Source organism: Pteropus medius, unplaced genomic scaffold (genome assembly GCF_902729225.1).
Source record: "Pteropus medius unplaced genomic scaffold, Ma_sr-lr_union100, whole genome shotgun sequence".
In the NCBI taxonomy this organism is placed as follows: Eukaryota; Metazoa; Chordata; class Mammalia; order Chiroptera; family Pteropodidae; genus Pteropus; species Pteropus medius.
Window position 1 is genome coordinate 10,733,393 of NW_024351730.1, and position 23,981 is coordinate 10,757,373.

At 45.0% G+C, this 23,981-nt stretch overlaps 1 protein-coding gene across 3 annotated transcripts in view; it reads left to right on the plus strand.

Moving 5' to 3' along the window:
- Positions 1-23,751, plus strand: part of CRACD (capping protein inhibiting regulator of actin dynamics) — a 243,512-nt gene extending 219,761 nt beyond the window's left edge. For all 3 annotated transcript variants that reach the window (XM_039845266.1, XM_039845267.1, XM_039845268.1), the window contains 7 exons: positions 1,719-1,883; positions 3,719-3,787; positions 5,969-6,151; positions 6,825-9,549; positions 17,788-17,984; positions 18,570-18,759; positions 20,756-23,751. In XM_039845266.1, coding sequence (XP_039701200.1) covers positions 1,719-1,883; positions 3,719-3,787; positions 5,969-6,151; positions 6,825-9,549; positions 17,788-17,984; positions 18,570-18,759; positions 20,756-20,916 — 3,690 coding nt within the window. In that variant the 3' untranslated portion in view covers positions 20,917-23,751. The remainder of the gene's footprint in view (positions 1-1,718; positions 1,884-3,718; positions 3,788-5,968; positions 6,152-6,824; positions 9,550-17,787; positions 17,985-18,569; positions 18,760-20,755) is intronic.
- The last annotated feature ends 230 nt before the right edge of the window (positions 23,752-23,981 follow it).

The following is a 23,981-nucleotide window of genomic DNA, read 5'->3' on the forward strand; positions in this document are numbered from 1 at the left end:
CCATGCAGGGTTGAGGGGGAGCTGGATGGAGGTGGGCGGAGGTGGTACCCTGGAGTTCAGAGGGAGAAGGCACATTTTATTTGAGGGATCCTCTGCCAGGGAACTTCAGAAATGCCACATCATGTCTTTTTTCCTGCCCCTATAAGAAGGAAGTGTGCTGTCAAATTTATAAGAACCAGTGTAGTGCAATGTAAATAGCACTAAATGTGATTTTCGAAGACCTAGATTCAAATTCCTTTGGGGCCACTCATTCCATAAGCTTGGGCCAGTCACCTCTCCCTACTGGATCTCTGACATTTTTTTGCAAAGTGAGAGGTCGGACTGTATGCTTGCTAAGGCTCTCTACAGCTCTGTGGGATTAAAGGTTAGCCAAATTAAAGCTAAACATCAGATAATGTATTCTTTCTTTTTTCGAGACATAAAAGGACTATGAAACCCAAGTACCTAGATCTAGAGCAGTAGTTCTCAGCCGGAGGCGATTTTATTCCCCAGGGGACATTGGGCAATATCTGGACACTTTTTTGGTTGTCTCGACTTGGGGAAGAGGGATTACTACTGGCAGCTAGTGTCCAGAGACCATTGGGCACTGCTAAACGTCTTCTAGTACACAGGACAGCTCTCTGCAACAAAGACTTATGTGGCCCAAAGTGTCAAAGGTGCTGAGGTTGAGAAACCCTGATCTAGATCAAGGCAGAAGTAGTTCGTATAATATACTCAATTCAGTCGTCTCAGATTACCACCGCATACCTCTTTTCTTCCTGAATGTCCTTCATTTTCTCTACCACAACCCATTAAATATTTTGCCCTTTCTTCGGCTATTGTGTTTACATTTTTTTTTCATCAGAGAATATATTTCCTTTTCTAATCTGCCTTTTCTCTAATTGGAAATACTGTTTTTCTTCCTAATTTCTACTCCCTGTTTTCCTCTCCCTTCTCCCTACTCTTTTAGCTGCCACTCACCAGTAGGCAGCCCCTCCTTGGCGCTTTTCTCCTGCCTACTTCTCTGCCTCTTCCCTATTTGGTGTCTTCTGTCCCCTAGTTCACAGTGGGTGGCTAGAGCAAGGCAAAGAGGAGGTCCCAGTGGAAGCACAAGATTGTTCCTATGATATCAGCATTGATAATGGAAAGACATGCTGGTCCTTGGGCCTCCTTCACCTCGTCAGTGGTACCCACTATGGCCAGAACATTGTGTTCAAGCTCAGGGCAGCGAGGAAGGCAGTCGAAGTAAAAAATTCAAGGGGAATGTGTCCAAAGGGGGCTGGAGGGGTCCCTTGTCGCAGCAACCACAAGGGCACTGCTCTCCCCCAGTGGTTCCTGCATTTCACGTAACTATTTTCTATACAATTTTTATACCTTTAAAAGACTTTTTATACAAATTAATTTAGAGGTCTATCAAAATTTTTTGTCTTCACGTATATCCCCAACTTTCGGTTCAGAAACATGGTCTCTCTACTCCCTTGGGAAATGATGGCATCCCCACAAAAGAGCTGGCTGAGTGGAAAAGCTCATGGCTTGAAGGTACGAAAGGAAAAGAACAGAAGCTGGAAAACACATTCACTCGTTGCAGGACTGCACTGTGGTTTGCTGGCAAGGTGTCTAGTCTAGGAAGCAGCTGTGTACGAATCTGCCTCAGTGCTGCTAGATATGCTGGGGACCCGGCTGTGCTTGCTGTAAACTGCCTCACGGCTTCAGAACGTCTGTCTTTTGTTTCTCTCCAGCGACAGTTGGGCAAGAACATCAAGTTTGGGCAGCCACCACCCAGTGCCATTCCCATGAAGAAGGCAGACAGTGGAGAGGCTAGCTTAGAAGAGGACCTGTTCCTGACCAGTCCCATGGAAATTGTGACTCATCAGGACATCATCCTCTCAGACACTGAGAACAAAGTAAGGCTCCTCCAGGCAGTGACTTAGGTGCTAAGAAGCCCGGGAAGGGTGTGGGGGCAGGGTAAGGCTGGGAGAAGCTTCTCTGATGAGCAGCCCAGGGCTGGAGGGCACTTCCTGGGCAGGTGCCCTGGTCTGCCAATTTGGAGAAGGGGGAGGGAGAGGAGACATGCCCTTTGCACGTGCTCTGCCCAGTGTCTTGCACTTAGTCTCAGGTTGGCCCACCTCTTCTGGGAAGCCTTACCTGGCCTCATAACCAAGCTGTACTCTCCTCTACACCTTCGCCGTGCGTCCTTAGTGCTTCTTACACATCTACAGCCCATCTGTATCTATGTCCACGTGACTGTTTTCTCTCCATCTCTAAACGCTGAGGACAAAACTGGATCTTACACATCTCTGTCTCCTCAGGACTTAGCCAGTGATCCCTTAGTAGCCTAAGTAATGATTCGTTGAATTGGATGAATTTAAAGGGAAATGAGGAAAGGCCGAACATAACAAATGGAGCAGAGTAAAGGTTACTTGGTGTGGCAAGTTACTTTGGTCCAGCACTGTCCTATCTAAATTTGGTTTTTCAATGCTGAAAAAACCACTCTGAGCACATCCTGAAGTGTGAGTCCTTCCAGCAGCAGGAGGGACCCCCTCAGGCCTCTTATGGGAAAAGGAGGAAAAGTCCCAGCAGTAGCTAGAGTGAGGAGTTAGTTCTCCAGGTGAGGCACTGAGGCTTCCAGTCTTAACACATTCTCTGGGCTCTGCCTATCGACGTCCCTGAAATTATGTTGAGTGCCATTAAAATAAGCATGTCCCCTTTCAAGAAGCCATGCTCGTTATCAGCTAATATGTCCCAAGAATAGGAGGAAAGGTGGGCGATTTGCGGAGCAAAGCGAGGAAGGAAAGAAAAGGACAGTCCCCGCCTGTTGCCCGTCTCTGCCTGAGTCCTGCCCCGATCTCTCTCGGCACCCACGCATGTGGGTAGCGGGTGGTGTGGTGGGTGAAGCAGGGGTGGGCCTATCCCTCCCTCTAGAGCCAGAAATGCTCTCTGCAACCTCTCCAAAGCTCCTCATCAGCAAGGGCCAGCAGCCTTAAGGCAGGGATTTCCCAAAAGTGAAGCAAGCGTCTTCACTGTTACTGGTGACTCAATATGTGCAAGGCACGGTGGCCTGAGTGTGGTGCAGAAAGCAGACGGAAGAAGGACAAGTCGATATTACCACTCTGGAAGGGACAATAGGAGGCTTTTGTAAATATGGGCAATACAAGATAGAAAGTCTAGCAGGCCATCAGAAAGGTACAGGTGACGCGACGTGGGCGTTCCCAAGGCAGGCGGACGCGACAGCTTTTTTCTTCTCCTTCCGTCTTTCCTGAGTTGTTTCCCCTCCTCAACCCAGCCCTTTGCATGTGGCATTGGGGTCTTCTTTTCTTCTCACGGAGAAGAGGTCTGGCGTAGAGGTGAGAGGTTTGGCAGGTGAAGCGGATGGAAGGCAGCTAGCAAAGTGAAAGCTCTGAGGTAGGGGTCCTGCTTCCCAGGTAAGATGGCTGTAGGCAGCCCCCAGATTCTCTCAGCGACAGGCAAACACGCCGTGAGGACTGAGGTTAGAGACTGCCCAGATGGGAAATGTACTGGGCTCGGGGAAGGGGGAGTGCACACTCTGAGCCTCAGGAGTCCTCTTGGGGCCTGGACATGGGCACGGTCCCCACCGTGACTCCTGCCGGCTCTTTGAAGCCAGCGGAACCTCCGTGAGGAAGACAGGGCGGCCTTTTCCAGGCATAGCCGGCGGCTGGTTATCTGGTTATCAGAACTTCTTGTTCTGGTGTGTGACTTAAGAGCTCTCTTACTGTTCCAGTCTAGTGATACGACAAGTTCCCTGAGTCCTCTGAATCTGCCTGGAGCCAGAAGTGAGATGGAAGAGAAGGTAATATGATTTGAACTTATGTATTTAGCTTCCTTACTTTAACTTCCATTTTCCCCATTTTTGCGATCTGCTGCCTCATTTTTCCATTCATCAATTCTGCCTCATCCATTACTTTAAATTCCTTCAAAGTGCAACCGTAGTAGATATTGGAACGTCTGTTTCCATGGCAATGCAATTGCTGGATCTGAACCCTGCTCTGAAAAACAGCCGCTGCCCAGCATGCCTACATTTGGAGTCCTAGGCGTTGGGAGTTTTCCTAAATGTATCACGCATTTCAAGGCACTGTTACACTGTTGAAAAAGACATTCCAGAATACCTGAAGGTACCCAAGTCTGTAAGGAAGAGTATCCTATTTAGAGATACCCAAAAAAAGGACCCCAAAAAAGGACCTTATCATTTCTCTACTTGTATGTATCCTTGCTTTTTAACTTTTCTGCATGCCATCGAAGCCAAGGACTCCACCTGCAGGAGTCTAGGGAACCCCGTGGAGCCTGTGGGCACCCCTTATGTGGTGGCCAGCCCACTCTCATGAGGACTTTTCACCTGCACAGGGGCCCAGGTGTCCTCCTGGGGTCTGGCAGATCGTACAGTGAGTAGGGTACGTCCCATGGTCTTCCAAAGAAGATGGCCCAAGACAGTGCCACCGCCCAGAGAATGAAGAGGCCCGGCTGGAATAACTAGAAATGAAACATTGCATTTAAATCTCAGCTTCTAGTGATTATCTGTGTCTTCAATCTGCCACAGTTGGCTCAAACTCCTTTGACTCATGCATCTGTTAGTGGATGGAAATAAATGTTTAATTCATCTCTTTTCAACACTAGTTCAGAATTTGATACCTATTATAAAGATAACCATAAATAAATAAAAGCCAGGAGGCCAAAGGCTGGAATTATTTTTCCTTACCTCTGTGCTTCTTGTAATAAATTATTATTTACTGAGCATCCATCCCTTTTGCTCTTGGAGCTAGCTTGGTCCTTTAGCTTTTGTGCATAAATTGCAAGAAGGTAATTGCAAAAAGCAAAGCCGTCAGTTAAAGCCTCTGACTGAACTTAGAGAACGAACACAGAACACAGTCTAATAGACGAACCCCAGCTTTTTCTAGCGCTGCCGGTGTCTGAGCGCTGCGGGCGCAGGCAGTAGGGCTGCGGGCGCCCCCTGCTGCACTTTGGCCTGGCGAGTGGTGTGACCTAGAGCACTTGCCTTGCTGCCTGCCAGTAGGTACCCTGTAGGTACAGGTGTGGCTTCTTCCATCTGATTCAGTGTGCTGCTGGGTTCAGGCTGAGCCACGGTCTCTCTGACCTGTCTAAATCTGTACAGTTTGTCTGAGGCTCTGGTTTTTAAGTGATTGCATCTGTATTACAGAACTGCAAGAGGTGCTGCAGGCCATCCTTGGAAGAATCGCCCTCCCTGGCATTTGCCACATTTCTGAGTCTTCTCTTAGTTTCTCCATGTACTCAGTGCTCTGTGACTTTGGAGTGATAGTGTTGAAACTTTTTTGCGGGTTAGAAATTTCATGCCCTAGTCATAGGTGTTATACTTTACTGTTCCTTCATTCTTCCAACAAATATTTATTGAGCACTTGCTACTTGGGCATGAAGGGGACTGAGAATGAAGATGAAAAAGATACACTCCCTACCTCAAAGGGACTAAGGTAGGAGTGGAGATATATTCACACGGTGTCGGAGATAGTGGGAAGGCTGTTAGTTATCGAGGTCTTTGCATGGAGTGAGCTTCTCTAGGGCTCAGCAAACTACTACTTATTTTAGTCTTTGTGGCCCATAAGGTCCAACTGTGAGCCTCTCCTTTGTTCTGCTCTTCCACTGTAGCATGGAAGTGGCCAAGGACAATGGCTGATGGGTGTGGCCTTGTGCCAGCAAAACTTTATTTACCAAACAAGCTGCAGACGGGATTCAACCTCTGGCTTTGTTTCCTCAACCCCTAAGTTAATCCGATGCCCACATTATTCAGAGTAGGAAAATTAGTCCCTGAAAGGTTAAATAACTTTTACAAGTTAATGCAAATATCATTCTCAGAACAAATAGTCAACATGCTGTTTTTTGATTCCAAATGCAGTGCTCATTTCACTGTATGAATGAGCCCTCGCTGCTCGCTGCCCTTCCGGGATCTCCTGCAGGTTGCTTTCTGATATGGACTGATTTTATATTTTAATATCCACCGTAGGTGGCTCCAGTTAAACCGTCTCGGCCAAAAAGGCACTTCTCTTCTGCTGGCACCATCGAAAGTGTTAACCTAGATGCCATCCCCCTGGCCATCGCTCGCCTGGACAACAGTGCCGCCAAGCACAAACTGTCTGTTAAGCCAAAAAACCAGAGGGTGTCAAAGAAGCACAGGCGACTTGCCGGGGTACATGGAACCTGTCCTGGCTGGCCAGGCAGCTGCCCTTGCTTGCTGGGTACTAGTTCTGCCAAGTGGGGCGGCAGTGTGACGGACCCAGAAGGGACTGGGTCTCCCCGCACCGGGGCTTTGAGTGGGCTTCAGCGAACGAGGGTGCGCAGGCTCATTTACTTCCCGTCGCCCTTTCTGATGTGTTGCCCTCGGGGGTGCCCAAAGGCCCTTAGAGGGAAAGACTGCCTTTTGAGGGGACTCCAGACGCTGTGTTTGCTTTGCAGCAGAAAGGTGGCCTGGCCTTCCTCCGCCATGGCTTAGCCAAAGCTTCTTCGGTTTGATTAGGGTAGACATCTAAGTCAAAAGTTTCAGGGAACATAGATGAAATGTAAATATCATTTTGCCTTCATCTTTCTAGTCCTGAACTATTGGTTTTCCTGCAACTGTTCATTCACATTATGAAAAAGGAATTTGAGAATGACAAATAAAGGGGCTCGAGAGTAAACGTGAAGTCTTTTCTTCTGCCCCCACAATTTACTCTTGGTGTGACGGCCTGAGTTAGCAATCTCTGTACTTAGAATAGCCGCCCCTTCTTTTGAGATTAAGAGGGCCGCCTACACCGTGAAAAGGATAAGTAACGGTTGCCTGTGCAAAAGGAGAAGGCTAATTCTGTCTTCCTTACCAACATTAGGATCAGCCAGATGAACAGGATGGCCTTCTGCATCAGCTGTCCCTGGACCAGAACGGACACCCTGGAGAAGACAAGCCGATTTGGCCTGAAGAGGAGCCAGAGCCGCTGGACTCTGAGGAAGAGAAGAGACGCCAAGAAGAATACTGGCGAGAACTCGAGGCCAAGTGCAAACGACAGAAGGCTGAAGCAGCCGAGAGGAGACGCCTGGAAGAGCAGAGGCTCCAGGCCCTGGAGAGGAGGCTTTGGGAAGAGAACAGAAGGCAAGAGCTCCTGGAGGAACAAGAAGAGGAAGAGGAGGGAGAGCAGAGAGACCTACAGCTAGAGGCAGAAAAGAGGCAGTGTGAAGAGGGGAGGCGGAGACTGCAAGAGCAAGGTGGCCAAGGCCAAGAGCAGAGGGAGCAAGAGGAGAGAAGGCACCTGGCAGCCGAAGAGCAGAAGCGTCTGGAGGAAGAGGCTGAGCGACTGGAGAGACTCGCACAGCAGGAGGAGCCGGAGGAGCTGGAGGCGCAGAGGCGGCAGGAGGCGGAGAAGCAGCTGCTGGAGGAAGAGGAGAGGAGGCTAGAGGAGCTCAGACAGCAGGAAGAGCTGGAGCAGAGGCGACAGGAGGAAGAGGATCGGCTGAAGGAGCTTAGAAGGCAGGAAGAGCTGGGGGAACAGAGACAGCGGGAGGAGGAGGCAAAGAGAAGGGAAGAGCTGAGAAAAAAGCAGGAGGAGCTTGAGGTGCAGAAGGAAGTGGGAAAGAAGCCTCAGGAAGCACCCACAGAGGAGAGTGGGCTGGAGCTGGACGACATACGGGGGCGCGTAAGGAGCCCACTTGAGGTTGACTTTGCAGAGAAACCAGAAAAACCAGAACAAGAACACCTGAAGCCCGAGAAGCAAAGAGAAAACTTTGAGGAACCAAATGCTTGTGAGAAGCAGAGCCAAGAAGCTGAGCCCTCAGGAGAGCAGCAGGAAGAGCAGGGGGATTTTCATGGGGAAGATCGTTGTGAAGGTCAGGAAAAGGGAGATGAAATTAACTTATCACCTCCCCGGAAACAAGAGGTGCAAGTGGGAGAGAGACTGGCTCCAGTGGAGAAGAAAGAAGCCGCTGCTCCAGAAAAAGACAGAAAGGTGGAGGAACTCAGGTGGCAGGAAGTGGATGAGAGGCAGACCATGCCCAGACCCTATACTTTCCAGGTGTCATCAGGAGGGAAACAAATTCTCTTCCCCAAAGTCAACCTGAGCCCAGTGACACCCATGAAAGATGCGGGACTTGCCTCTGCTTCCCATGAGCCAAAGGCCCTCAAAGCCAGCCCGGCCTCTCACGCCCTGCCCTCGTCCCTGAGCATCCCCCACACGGCCATCCTGGTCACGGGAGCACAGCTCTGCGGCCCAGCCGTCAACCTGAGCCAGATCAAGGACACGGCATGCAAGTCTCTCCTGGGTTTGGCAGAAGAAAAGAAGCACGTGGATGTTCCCGCCCTGGATAACTCACCCCGAGCCCCCGTCGACCCCCGGGCAGGCAGCGGGAAGGCCAGGCCCCCCCAGCAGTCTCCAAGCAGTGCGGCTGCACTGGCCGAATGGGCTTCCATTCGGTCCAGAATCCTGAAGAACGCAGAGAGTGACCAGAACAGCAAGAGAGACCAGTCTCAGCCTGGTGATGAGCACACTCCCAGGGGCCGATGTGATTCCCGAGGGAACCTCCGGAAGACCCCACCAGTGAATGCAAAGTTCTCTATTATGCCTGCCTGGCAGAAATTCTCTGCCGGGGGCACAGAGACCTCCAAACAGAACACAGAAGCTGAAAGCATTAGAAAAAGATTTGTGCTGGGAACCAGTGATGAGATAGCACCCCCCACTCTGGCCGCTGATGATAATGAGCACGAGAAGGGCACAGAGAAACTGGGGGCGCACCAGGAGCCGGCGGACACCACTGAGGGATGCAAATTTGCCAAAGACCTTCCATCTTTCCTTGTTCCAAGCCTTCCTTACCCTCCGCAGAAAGCAGTGGCCCATGCAGAGCCCGTGACCACTTCAGACAGCGAGATCACCAGTGGTATGGGAAAGCCAGACCCTGCGATGCTAGGTAGGGAGGAAAAAACCTCACCTTTTGGAATAAAGTTGAGAAGGACCAACTACTCCTTGCGCTTCCACTGTGACCAGCAGACAGAACAGAAAAAGAAGAAAAGGCACAGCAGCATAGGGGACAGTGCCAATGGGGGGCCACCTGCACCAGGGAACACACATGGGGAGAAAGAGACAGAGAGTTTGGCTCTCAAACATGGCCCATCCCTCCCCCTGGAGAGGAAGCAAGTCCCGTCCACCTGGAAAGACTCTGCTGAAAGCCCTTCCATCCACTCTCCTGCAGCCCAGCCTGGGCCCCCACTGGCCAGCAGCCAGACCTCAACTCCAGAGCATGACAAGGCAGCAAACCGAATGCCACTGGCGCAGAAGCCAGCCCTGGCACCCAAGCCCACCAGTCAGACCCCACCATCCTCCCCACTCTGCAAACTGAGCAGGCCCTACCTGGTAGAGCTGCTGGCTCGCAGGCCAGGGAAGCCCGACCCGGAGCCCAGCGAGCCATGCGGTGGCCCCCAGCCACCCTCTCCATCATCCCCTGAGGAGAGGAAGGCCCAGAGGAGGGATGAGGAGGAAGAGATGGAAACGGAGAGGAAACCCACTTCCCCGGCTCTGTCTGCTGTCCAGCAAGAGAAGCCTCCCCAAACACCCGAGGTTGGGAGGAGAGGTACGTAGACGTAGGTCAGAAAACAGTGCCTCTGTCCTTCATGTCGTCCATGTCACAGCTAAAGCCAGAACTGCCCAAGGCTAGAAGTAGCCATTGGAGCTGGTGTTGGAGCATTTCTCTTAATTAGAGGCCGGTCGTTATTCCCAAAGGGAATGAGTCATAGCGAGGCTCTTTACTTTTATTAATCAAAAGAAACTTTTGTGGCTGAAAGCTTTTCTGAAAGAAAGGATTTCCTGAGCCACATTCCACCAGAGAAAGGACTGGGTCCCAGGCAGTCTGAACCACCAGCAGCAGGGCTAGGAGGAGACAGACATGTTCGCTGTCAGGTTTTTTTATACGATGGGTTTGGGGAAGAAAGGTGTAAGTTGTTTTGAAAGAACTTACATTAGCTACAGGCAAAGACGAGTGGGAAAAGATGACAGTTTGGGGGCAGGCGTACAGTCCACAAGGAAGGAGTATTTGCTTCTTTAGGATTAACTGTGGGCAACAGCTGGAAAGTTCACATGTACACAAGATGCTTTTGGATCTGATGGCCAGCTGTTCCCTCTAGTTAAAAGCTGAAATAGCCACCTGGAAATTGATCCAACATTTTAGTGTACGTTCAGGAATGTTAGCAGGCTTGTTTCTGCCAACAGCTGTTAACTGGTTAACCTCCCTTGTCTCTCTCCCCGACTCTGCAGCCAGCTGTAATTTAATTTAGGACACCTCAAAATTTTTCTCTTGTCACTTTTCTACTGTTCTTTATCATTTTGGAAATACAGGCTGACTCTGCTCTGTGTCTGCAACTCACATATTAATGAAATAAGTTAAAGCTAGCACAGACTAATGTGCTTTCAGTTGACAATGGAAGTAAAATCTGATCCGAATTAATTAAGGTGTCCTTGATCGTGGTGAGGGGCCGCGCAGTGATGGTGAAGGCTGGAATTTCCTAGACCAGTGACTGTTCTGTCTGGGCAGTAGCAGCACTACGGCGGGAGCTTGGGGGGCTTTCAACAGTTCCACCAGCCTAAGGAACCTCTGTGGGGGTTATTGGCTTGGTCTGAGTTTTTCGCAAAATGCTCTGTAAATGCATCCTGCTGCACCAGCTTGCCACTGGGAAGCCCACCTATAAAGAAATTTTAGGGCCACCCTTACTCCTGGTTGCCCCTCATGGTTTTTTATGGTAAATGCTCGGAGCAGCTCCATGATCACTTGGAGTGGCTTTGGGGCCCCCGAGAACCCTTACCTAATACTTTCCTTTTTCTGTTTTGCAGAGTAGGAGGTCAAGTATGGGTCATAGCCCAGGAAGTAAATCACATTTCTCAGAAAAATTCTCCCCTGAAATGTTTTAGGGAGAGATCGTTTTTATTTCTTGTTTAACTGTTTAGATTTGAGGTGATTTGTGCAGAGAAAAGAGCTGTGTCCCAAGGAGTACAGGTGTGGTCACTCACCTTGCGGTAGACCCCGGCATCCTCTTTCACCAAGCCTTGCCTGGTTTCCGGAATGTCGATCAGCAGCTTCAAGATAATTTCTCCCTAACGGTTTCTGTTTACCCTGCCGACAAGAAGCCCATTTTCAGTTTTTTGCTTTTTCCTTTAACCTCTGTGCTGGGCCCTAGGGGGATAGCCACAGTGCGTCCCTGTGAGCAGGTCATTTAGTTCCCTATAACCTTGTAGGTCTTGTGGACGCAAGTCCCATTGGCTTTCAGAGCTCGGTGTTTAGGGAGCCTGACTCTCGGGTGGCAGTTTAAAAGTTGGAGTGCCAGGTGTGGGGTCCAACCTCTTCACTCCTCAAGAGTGAAAAGAAGCTGGGAGTTGAGTTCCTTCCCAGTTGTGGGTTGCCACGCTGGGGTTGGGGATTGTGTCTCAGCCTCTCCTACCTGTTTCGATGTGGGTTTTTCTGGCCACCTGGTGGGTGGGAGTCACTCAGATAGTTTCTGGATTTCTTTCACAGAGACTTGTTCTTTATGTATCTCTAGACCATATTTCTGTGGGAGGAGGGGAATTCAGGATCCTATGTCACCCTCTTGAACCGAAACCCTCATTTCTAGTTTTGACATTAGCTTTTGAGTCGTTAGCTTTCATGGTGTCATCAAAGTTCTTCTCACATCCTGTCCTGCTCTAGCACACACATCTTCTTCCCAAAGGAATAACGCTCTGCTTTTCTTTGTTCTCTTAGAGATGTCCCTTTTGATTATTATAACCTTCCACCAATCTCAGTATCCAGATTCTAGGCTCTTAGACTCGGCTAATTGAATTTTTCTTTATTTGGTAGAAAAGAAGCGTGAGAATAAGGACCACGTGCTTTGTGGGTGGTTGCTGCCTAAAGACCATGGGATTTTCCTGTCTGACTCTAGACCAGGGCTGACCAAGTTTGTGTGACTGAATACCCCATCAGAATAAGGATGCCTGGACATCCGGTTCACTTGTTAATTCTGTGCATGTGGTGCCATCATTAGCTAAAACCTCTGTAGCACCATATACACTTGGAGTGAACTTCAGTGAAGCATCAGTGAATGTAAATCTGCATTGTAAATCGTGGAGCTACTTTTATTTTCTTTGGCCAACTTCTTGTCACATCTGATTACTTCATAAAGCAGCAGGCAAAGAGCTCCTCAGCTCGCCTATGTTCTTATGCTTGCTTTATTAGTAGCATATTAAATCTGTGGTTTGTTTGTAATCATTTCTGCCATTCGTCCACTTCATAAGGGGTCATTTAGTTCATAAACTCATCTAACCGCAGAACTCCATGATATGCTGAAAGCGAAGCAAGTGAAGACAAACTTGCTGGTTCTCCCCCACCCCCGCTCCCCCCATCACATTGCAGTGCTCCCAGCTTCCCCTGGGGGTCTTTAAACATCACAGTTGTTATACCTGGCCTTCCAATCTGTGGTCCTTGGGCTGAGTGAGGATGTCAGCACCAGAGTATTAAATATTAGAAAAACTCAATTTCGATTCTATTTTTAGATTTAAAGATATACAAATAGAAATTCCAGTCTTTTCTCTCTTCACCCCCAATAAATTGCTTTGCATATCCCCTAGGGTGCTTGCACCCTTTTTTTTAGGGGCAGGGGGAGAACACTGCTTTAGCAAGAGGTGTCCGTTTGTGAGGCTGAGGCCAGCAAGGACCAGTACATAGGCCAAGCGACTGGGAGGGTGTTGATTCTGAACCCACCCTGGTGGGGATTAAAATAGCAATGATAATCCCCCTGTGTTTCTCTAACACTTTGATTACAGATACCATCAGATGTCACCTCATTCTGAGATTCCCAGAACAGATAGCAAGTGGCCCTTTCTCTAAGAACTGACCTTGGAGAACAATGATTAGAACCCTATAATGCCAGGAGGCACCTGCTTGTCTCCCCAGAACCTGAAAGAGGGAACTTGAATGAACTGAGCTCCTACTTGTCTACTGAGTTTAGAATGAGAGAGCATTGGTTTAAACATTGCAGCAAAATAAATTTTTCATTGAATATTTTGAATCCCCTCCCCCCTCCAAAAAAAAGATTATGTGATTAACAAAGAACATCCATGTCTTTAAAAATCTTGAGTGAAATGAGGGATTTTACTGTTTTGGAAAATTTCAACAACAGCCGTTCTTTGTGCTTACTCATTTATAAAGTGCTTTCATTTGCACCGTCTCGTTCACACAGCACACATAGAGGTTAGGTGAGTAGTCTTGGCTCCATTTTCCAAATGAAGACACCAGCATCTGAGAAGTTAGGTGACTTTTGCCTTCTCCCCACAGTGGTAGAGCCAGGACGAGGATGAGTTCTGTCCCAGATTAAATGATCTCCCTGTTACCCTAAGACTGCCTCCAGTAATTCTCAGCTGGCATTTGTAAAATGCTTAAATTAAGCCTTTAAAAACACTTTTACATTAATGTCCTCATTACTTCTTGGACCGATTGACCTTAATCATGTATTTGTTCAAAAAATATTGTTCAGAAACTCCATAGGATTTAGCAAAGCCTTATCTCCTTATTCTTGTGGTTCCTTTAAACCTGATCTGTGATTCTCATTTCCCCCCCATCTCTTGGATAATATTGTTAACATAGTTCTTTCAATCACTTTAAAAGACAATTTTTATTGTGGTAAGGATGCATAACATAAAATTTACCATCTGAACTATTTCTAAGTATACAGTTCAGTAGCGTTAAGCATATTCACATTATCACACACCCGATCTCTAGAACTTTTCCGTCTTGCAAGATTGAAACTGTACTCATTAAACAACTCCCCTTCCCCAGCCCCTGGCAACCACTATTCTGCTTTCTGTTTCTATGAACCCGACTACTCTAGATAAATCATATAAATGGAATCATGGAGTATTTGTCTTTTTTTGTCTCTGACTTATTTCACTTGGTATAACATCCTCAAGATTCATCCATGTTATAGCATGTGACAGGATTTCTTTTTTAAGGCTGAATAACATTCCTTTGTGTGCATATACCATATACCATATATTCTTTTGTGTGCATATACCAACAGTGTGCAGAATTCTAATTTTACCACATCCTCACCAACACATATGTTTTCTTTTTTTAAATAGTAGCCATCTTAATGGGTATGAGGCAGCATCTCACCATGGTTTTGATTTGCATTTGCCTAGTGGTTAGCGATGCTGAGCATCTTTTCATGTGCTTATTGGTCGTCGATATGTCTTCTAAGAAGAAATGCCTATTCATATCCTTTGCCCATTTTTTAATTGGGTGTTCTAGGGGGTTTTTGCTGTTGAGCTGTAGTTCTTCCTATATTTCCAATCACTTTTTGAAAATAAAAAGTCTTCTAGGCACTTTCAGTAATAACAGTCTCATGTTAGTAATTAATATGTCCCCTCCAGTGCCATAATCAAAACTCCAAACACTATTTCAAATTTAAGTGTCTCCCTCCTTATTTGGCCTGCTTCAGACTGATACACCCGCAGTACACAAGCAGGCATGGTCGACTTCTCCCCTTTCTTGCAGCCCAGAAACAGGCCCCAGAGATGGAGTGAAGGAAGGGAAAGAGGTGAGGTATCATGGCCGCTGCTTTGGGGAAATATTCAGTGCTAATCCTTTTGTGGGGTACTTTCCTGCATTCGTTAGGCTCCTCAACCTGCCTCGTGGGCTCTTTCTCTGCCTCCTTCAATTCCTTTACTGCCAGCGGTGCCTCCCCCAGGGCACCTCGGCCCCTCCTCCCTGGCTGCCCCTTTCCCTCACATGGCGCACACCTGAACCTCATCAGTACTTAACAACAAATTGGGTGGCCGGTATCTTCCCAGCACAAGCTCCTCTTCTTCTGACAGGCCTGTGGCAGCCGCTGTCCTTGGCTTTGGACTTTTCCAGGTACAAACAGAACCTCAGATCTGTGCCCCACAGACTCTAGGAGACAGTCAAGTTATCTGAGTAGCCTTATTGAAGACCCTCTCTCTTGGCTTAGCCTTCTTTCCTCCCCTTCAGGGAAGAGGACATGGGAACACACCATGCTTTGACAGTCTTTTCCAAAGAAATTCTCTATTCTGACTTCAGTCTCAACTCTGATTTTTCTATGACCTTGAAGTGGCTGTTTGGCTAACTCACGGGCCAGTCTTAAGTAGGTGATCGAGCTCTTTACTTCAGAATGTGGGAAGTGCCATTAATTATTCTGCTGCAGGCCTTTTTTGGGCTTCCTTGTCTGAGACTCAGACAAGAGTCCCATTTTAACATCCTATTTTCTGTTTATTGATCCCCAACCACAATCCAGACCTGTTAGGCCCTCTACAACATATTATGTTATCATCTTTTTAACTTCTGGCTCATAACTCCAGGATGTGCTATTCAAACTACAGATCTAAGGAAGTTAAAATCTGGCTAGAGATTTAGCTTTTCAAATTATTTCAGTCAATTATAAATTTAGGCAATGATACTTTAAAGGTATCTTGACCCCGTGATAACAACTGTTCAGAGTTATTGGCAGGAAACTAGCCGTTCGCTGTAATGACCTTTCTGAGCAAGTTCAGGTAGAATATTTACTAGGATTCCCTTTTACATCATAGCTTTAAATGGAAATCATTTAGATCTTGGCAAGTTGGTTACAAACAGCTGTTAACGCTGCCCTTGAGTAAAAAAAACAAAACTCGATTGTTAGTTCCAATGCATGTAAAACTTCTTGGTTAAGCAAAAGTACCCAAGTGGTGAATTTTTTTGATTTTCTGGTTAACTAAGATTAATCAAGAGCTCCTGTCAGTTTCAGGTTTTTAAAATACTTCCTTTCCTGTATTAGATCATAACTGAATCTTTATTTGATGATTAAGCAATATTGCAATGACAATGGCTTATTATAAATATGAATGATCTTTGTATAGCAATATTATAGATTTAAAGGGTATAGAAAATTAAGTAGAATCTGCCCTTTTTTGTGCTTGAATTCCTAATTCAAATTTGCTTTGGTTCTTTCTCCTCAATATAAAGTTCAGTTGACTGAGAGCCCTGGTTGGTAAGGTTCTGGATGATCAAAGTGTAAAATTCTATCAGGTTTCAAAAGAACAGGACTATAGTGAGCCCTTATCCTTTGAAGATAGTAAAGGATTCAATGCCAGAATGATTGTCTCTAAAAGTGCATAATTTTTACTTAAGGGAGAAGAAGATCATTGTTTCACAGACATAAACAATAAGGACACTCACTTTCGTAGAGTGACTACTATATGCCAAACACTGTTCTAAATGTTCTGATACCCAGGATCTCTTTTTTAATCTTCACGGCAGCCTGATGAGGCATGTGCCATCATCATCTCTACTTTACAGATTATAAAACTCAAGCTCAGAGAGGCTAAGTAGTTTTTCTAAGGTCCATAAGGTCAAACCCAGGTCTGCTCAATTCCAGAGCTCAGTTACTCAACCTCTGATACCACTCGCCTATAAAGTGTGTTACCTCCAGTTGCATAGGCGAGACAGTCAACCACAAGAGAAGCATAGATTGTAGATCGGAAGTCCTAGGTTCAAACTTCAGCCTATACGCTAACTGCTGGGTGACCTTGAGCATGCACTTGATCACTCTGGACCCTAGTACTCACGTCTATCAAAGGAGGGCCAAAGTTGCCATTTCTCACTGGTCCTCAGAGCCCTGCTGCCCTCAGCAGCCCCACTAGACAGAACAGTACCCCATTTTCCTCTTTCATACATAAGGGTTCCACATAGAATGTTATTTTAGGGTGCGGGAGGGGAGATTGTTCGTACAAAAATAAATTTTAAAAAGCAATAAATAAAATAAAACAACAGATAATCAAATAACTGCCTGGGTCCCCTGTAGGCCTGAGATTTTATGACACTGGAGATTTTATTTTTCTATTTCAAGGGAAGAGAAATGCTCTTGTTTTTTTCTGTTGATCAAAGATATTACTTTCCCACCCAGGGGAGTCATTCAGGCATCAGCACAGAGTTTGTGGTAGGAAGGGACAATTGAGTATTTTGTGGGCTGATTAATGTGTCACAAGTTTTAAGTGTTGAGGGACCCAGATAAGTGAGTAGATAGTTTTACTGCAAACCAGCTTTTGTCTTGACTGATTCCAATCACAATTCTAATGTGTGCTGTTGAGGGAGAGGGATTCCCACCCTACCAAGCAATTCTTAGACATCAGCTGGGTGTCTTACAATTCAACTCAAGAGAGTGTCAGATCCTGCAGGTGCTTCTGACTGGGTTAAACCAGAGGTTCTCATGACCCACCTCCTTGGATTGATTAATCTGCTAGAGCAGCTCGGAGAAACATTTTGCTTACTAGATCACTGGTTTATAAAAAAGGATATAACTTGGGAACAGCCAGATGGAAGAGATCCACAGGACAAGGCATGGGGAAAGGGTGTGGAGCTTCCATGCTCTCTGGATGGCCACTCTCCCAGAACCTCCATGTGTTCATCAACCCAGAAGCTCTCCAAACCTTGTCCTTTGGGTTTTTATGGAGGCTTCATTACACAGACATAATTAACTAAATCATTGGGCATTGACGACTGATTCAACCTTCAGCCCTCTCCCCTCCTAGCAGGTTGAGGGTAGGACTGAAAGTTCCAACCCTCTTATCACACAGCTGGTTCGCCAGGCAACCGCTCCTCAACCACCGCCCCCAGCTACCCAACCCCCCCTCCTTTAACTGCAATTTAATGTAAGTAGCCTCATTAACATAACACAAGACACCTTTATGCTGTCATCACTTAGAGCTTTTAGGAGCTGTGTGCCAGAAATGGGGACGAAGACCAAATATGTTTTTCTTATTATAAATCACAATATCAGTCTTTTTTCCCCCACAGAAAAGCCGGTGCTTCAGAGCCGACACTCTTTAGATGGCTCCAAACTTGTGGAGAAAGTCGAAACTGCACAGCCGCAGCCGCTGTGGGTAACGTTAGCACTGCAAAAGCAGAAGGGGTTTCGGGAGCAGCAAGCCACTCGAGAGGAAAGGAAGCAAGCCAGGGAGACCAAACAGGCAGAAAAGCTCCCCAGAGAGAACGTGAGTAGCCTGGTCTTCAGCTTCAACTTTGCCTTTCTCGAGCTTGGCTCTCTTTTTATGGTTGCAGGGCTTAAGAAAGAAAGGCTAGGTGGGAGTGGTGTAGAATACTTGGGAAGGGTAGAGCAATAAACAGATTGACCACTGTTAAACTAGGGATGTGTTTTCAGTTAGAAATTTGATTCAGTTTCCTTGTGCCCAGGGTAACCTGATTTGGCAGAATTCACAATATAATTAGTAGCAGTGATCCACGTACACAACAGTTATGTGAGAAATATGAGAAATGATTATATCCGAGCAGAGAGTTGGGAAGAAATCAGGAGTGTTGCTCTGTGGCCCTGATTTTATCATCAGTTTGATGGGACTCTTCTCAGAAAGTAGTGTTTTTTCTTTGGGACATTTGTACTGAGCTGCTCCACAGTTAGGGGCCAGGGTTGAGTGTATATTGGTCCCAGCTGCATTCCAGCAGCTCCTTTGGGTACAGATGATGAAGGCTGGCAGGAGGAAGCCCCCAAGGCCTTGCACAGTCAGTTTTTCCATGTGCTTAGGTTGAAAACACACTTTCCCTGACTTTCTCTGCCCAACCAGGTCAGTGTCAGCCTGCAGCCTGGAAGCAGCAGTGTCAGCCGAGCTGGTTCCCTGCACAAGGTCTCTGCTCAGCCAGAAGAGAAGAAGCCAGAAGAGAAGCCAGAAGAGAAGAAGCCAGAGACAGCAGTGTCCAGGCTTGAGCGCAGAGAACAGCTGAAAAAGGCCAACACTCTTCCTACATCTGTGACAGGTAGGGAGAGCAGCTCCATTTCTATTTAACCGTAGTTACAGGTTTTTCTTCTTACAGCATACTTTATTTCTTCCAGCTTAACAATTAGTACAGCATTTTAGGCATTTCAAAGCACAGGTTTCATAACCCCATTCATAAACTTTGACACTGATAAATCTCATCTGGTAAAGATTCCCAGAAACTCACCCACCCCCAGTGGTATGACGATAAATGTTTAACAATCAGCTCTTCGGGAATTGGAGAGACTTCTGATTTGTAGTATTTGCCATGAGCTGTGGTGTAAATATTCCCACCGTGGCCAGTTTCAAGCTACCAATTATCAACTGGTTCACTAAATTCCTAAACAGTTAACAAGGTAATATAAGCCCTCTCCAGGGTCCCAGTGTCTTTAGTCCAACAAAACTGGGCTTATTAACTTGCTGTAGCAGGGGAGACTACACACCATCAGAACCTCTAAAGGAAGAGACATTTGGGGAAAAGGCTGAAGTTTAGGTGAAATTTAGATGAGTAGTATTTTGATATGCTCAAAGCAAAGCAAGGGTGAGGGATACACATAAAGGGGTTGAGCTCAAGCCTGGGATGAAAGATAGACTCAGGGCCCTGCTTCCTTTGACACTACAAAGTTAAAATAAATGTGTGGAAGCTGTATCTGAAAACCCCTACCTGGAGCTCTGCACCTGTGTTGGAAATGGAAGCTGCTTTTCTGAATCAGTGACCCACATGGCTCAGACGCTCCAGGCAAAACTGGGCTGGTCTCTTTTACCGATGTGATTTCAAACAGCAGGTTTCTGACCCAGCCGTGACTTTAGAGAACAAGATTATTCAGCTCTAAGTTCCTGATGTAACAACAGCAGCGTTTATATGGTCTGGACACATAGGAGACGCATAAACATTTTTTAATTCTTTATCCTGTTAAAAGGTAAAATGATTTAATAATGTTTCTAGCTAGTTTTTTATTACAAATCATTTGGAGGATGGATGAATCTAAACAAGTTTCCTCCAGGGGTTAATAAAGCATCTGTTTTCCCCACTGGGCAGCTCTGTGGACACCCAAGCTCCAAAACCAGGAATTTTTTTGTGCCTTGGTGACCTGCTTGCTGAGATCTAGAAATGTACAGAGGTCTTACCATAAAAGCTATATTTACTATTTGGTGAGAAAACAGTTTTTTCAAAGACCGCTTTGGAGCACTGTACAATTTCTCAAGAACCTCCGAGGGTATATCATTTCATTTTATCTTATGCCCAGGAATTAAGGGTTCTAAACATCATATGGGTATGTCAGATTTCATCCAAAATAAAGTGGAAGCTCCAAAGTCAGGTCAGAGAGATTACACCTTTCTCTTCCTGATTTCTTGGAAACACCAAAGGGTTAATGCAATTCAGAGTGGCTCAGCTTAATAAAGCAAGCCTTCCTTCTGAGGTATTTGTCTTTTCCATCAGCATTTCCTGAGTTCTGCTATGTGTGGGCCATTGCCTCAGGCACTAAATATGACCCCGAGGAGAAAATGGAAACCCTTACCTTAAGAAGCTTCTAAGATCTGGTAAAGAAAGCGATGTGATGCACAGGAATTGCTAGACAAGACTGAGAGTCCTAAGAGCTGGCTAGGCTGTGGGCCTGAGGGGAAAGGGACCCAGGGCATGCTTGGCGGCGGCAGGAGCTTTTGACCTCGCAGCTTGATAAATTGAAACTGCTGGTTTGAGTTTTTTCTTCATGAAATTGACTGGTTATAACAAATTTTACCTTTTATTTTTTTTATTATGCAGGCATAGCTTCTGTGCACAGAAAAAATTAGGCTTCTAGAAATTCTCTGAAATTAGAATCGACTGCACTGTGACCACTATAATTTTGTATATAATGGTTTTCTTTCCCTAATTCTTCTCACCAAAGATATCCAGAGTTTCACTTGAGTTTTCCTTTCTGAATCCTATACCTCTGATAAATCAAAATGCGGCTCTGACTTATACCTTTCTCCTTTTCCTTCAAAATGCAATCCAGTGGAGATCTCTGATTCAGCTCCCCCGGCGCCACTGGTGAAAGAAGTCACCAAGAGGTTTTCTACCCCAGACGTTGCCCCCGTGTCAACAGAACCAGCCTGGCTAGCTTTGGCCAAAAGGAAAGCCAAGGCCTGGAGCGACTGTCCACAGATTATTAAGTAAAGAGTGACTCTTGTCCATTCCTATTGTTGCCAGTTATTGGCTCCTCTCTTGCCCTTTTTATTTATTTATTATTTTTTTTTATATATGAGGTAAAGAAACCAAGCTAGGGAAAAGAAGCATGCTTTCTGGGCTCTAAAATAATGTTTAGAAACCAAACTGGTGATGTTCCTTGTAAAGAATGTATTTGCACAACCCTAGGTCCCGGTGCCTTGAGTTCCTCGCAGTTCTAAAGAGAAAATTCTGTCCGAAGGACCACACGAAGCAAAACCTCCAGGCTAAGAACTCCCCGGGAGAGCCTGCCACACTCATTCCACAGCCCTTCCACACATATACACCCGCGCACCATTCGGAACATGTACGTTTGCCAATCCTGTAATGGTATTTTTGAATCTGTACTCCCAGTTTCTTTTTTCTAAAATATTTATCCTGCCATGTTTGTAGAGTTCTACTTTTTTCTACACTAATGGTAAAAGGATCATATATAGATAGATACAAGAATGCCCATTCTCCTGAATCCAGTGAGTAATTGGGAACTGCGAGGAACAGTCTAGCTCCCAACTTGTGCTCATGTCTGGTTTTCATCAGTTTTCCTCAACCTGAAACTACGACTCAGAAAGCGAATCCATTCACATTTCTACTGCACTGTTGATCTACAGGCCTCGCCATAGTAGTACTCTCCTTAAGGCCATGTTAAACGTTTGGCCGAGTTGGCTCCCAGGGGACATTTTTATTTAATATAGTAAGGAAAGGAAGCCACAAATTTTCCATCTGTCTCTAAATATCCCCATCTAGTGCAGTGGTTCTCACGATGTCCAGGTTCCAGCCCAGGCCTCCTGTGAGGACAGGGCTATGAATATATATTCTGGCAAAAATTCTTCAGATGAATTCTGATATATCCCAAAGGCTGAGAACATTGGGATACACTGCTTCTACTGTAATCTAGTTTTTAAAACTCTGAAGGGGAGACATTTCATCCAAAGAAGCAAAAGTGAGATGGGAAAAATAATAAAACAACCTCCCAAACCAGCCATTTAGTATAAGACATAAGAGGCTATTGACTTTATATGTCTCTGAAAATTCTCTTGTCTTTAGGGAAAGTTAACAGGAAGATTAGATTTGGAGGCTTTGTACTAAGGACTTCCTACTGGAAGTTTGCTTCTTTATCGTAATCGAGCAATTCATATTTAGAGTCCAATGTTCAGTAGCACTTATAATTTAGAGCATTCACCTTGCTACCTTTGAAAAACATCTCAGTTTTAAGTGGCCTTGTTATTATACACATGTGATACAAAGAAGGGACTTGGCAATTTAAAAGCCACATATATTCACTAATTTCCCTAAATTCTCTTTACATGAAACAGACATACAGCAAACCTGCACATTGCTGGTACTAACTTTAAATTCCACGGTGTTGGCATATTCCCATTTTCTTAGCTTCTGACTCCAAAATATAAGTACAAATCCTTTGCCCAGTGCAGAGGGAATTACTTCCTTTTCCCCTTTCCTATAAAAACACATTGTATTAGTACGCATCATTATTTTCCTTTATGCTCATTCAATAGGCAATGCGTTGTTATTCTATCGTTTACCTTAAAGGATGACAGTGAAGTTATTTACCATGTAGAAGGCATTTTTTTTTCTGGAAATGGTGGCTCAGCCTCATGGTAGCAGCTGGCACGTGTGATCAAGTGGGTAGTTGCACTCTTACAAGTTAGACTCATTATATATACTGGACTTTCCGACCATTAAGAATCAGTGTAACTTTATTTTTTTTTTTTTATTGCTATGGGAAGCAGTTAATATTCCACTGCATGTTTTCCACACTGATGTTCATTTCTAAATCAGATATCTAGGCATTTGTTAATTTCAATGATTTCTTCACTAATATACTACTTTTTAATAGGAATTTTTCTACCTACAGCCCTGGAATTATAGTGCTATAATAATTCTTCTAAATTGACTTTTTCTTTCATCTCAGCTTTGGAGATGTAATCATTACTGAGTTGTATCCCAGTAATGGCAAAAAAAACAAGCAAAGAAATCAGATCATTAACAAAGAATGGTAGATGAATCCACTCTCTACTGATTCATCTACCACCAAGCCCATACAAAGTAGTAGAAATACCTCAGTTAAAAAGTCTCCATCACAATCTTTAAAAGGAGATTATACTGAGGAAAGCATAGTCGCAGCACTTATTTCCAACAATTTCTAAAGGCTATGTGTTTAATATTTCATGTAAAAATTACTCCAAATTTGCACTAAATACCAATGAAGTGTTATTTTGCTTAAGTTATGTTGCAGTCTTTTCTGATCAACAAACTATGGGGGAAATTCTATAAAAACATTAAAAAATTCAAGACTTTTTTTTTTAAAATGAATGATTGCTATGTTAAATACATAGCTTTTTTTTTTTTAAACAAACATACTTCTGGCAAGGTTATAGATGATTAAACTCTGTTCATAGACATATATATATATATATAAAACTAGAGTTTTTTGTTTACTTTTTAAATTTTTCAAGTGCAATTGTTTCTTATATATTAATTACTATTAAATTATCATTTTAGCAAGTTACCAGCAAATTGTAGTATGTATTTATGGTCTCTTCTTGTGATGTTTAGTTTAATTGCTTATTTTAAAGGAGAAACATTAGAGTTACAAGTGTCTTGCAATATTTTTACCAACAATAAAATTAAGTGAGACTTAACCATGAAAATACCATAGTGTGATTTTAATATTATTTTGAGATTTTGGTTGTATAAAGTTTAAATGTATATGTCCATTACTGAAGGAAAAAGATCTTTCAATAAAAAATACCCACAAGATCTTCAGCACAGATGGAATTTCCTTTTCAAGTTGACGTTTTTACTAATTTCAAGCAATCTCGTATTTACATAGATTTTGTTAAGAAAAATTTCAAGGCATTTTATATGGTGCCTTATTATATTTTTCACTAGGTATTTTTGGAGAAAAATAATGAATAGGGGCAAATAAAATATTTCTCTCAATCCTAAGTTGGAATCTAATGGTCTATGTCAGACAGTATGATCCTATAACCTCCTTA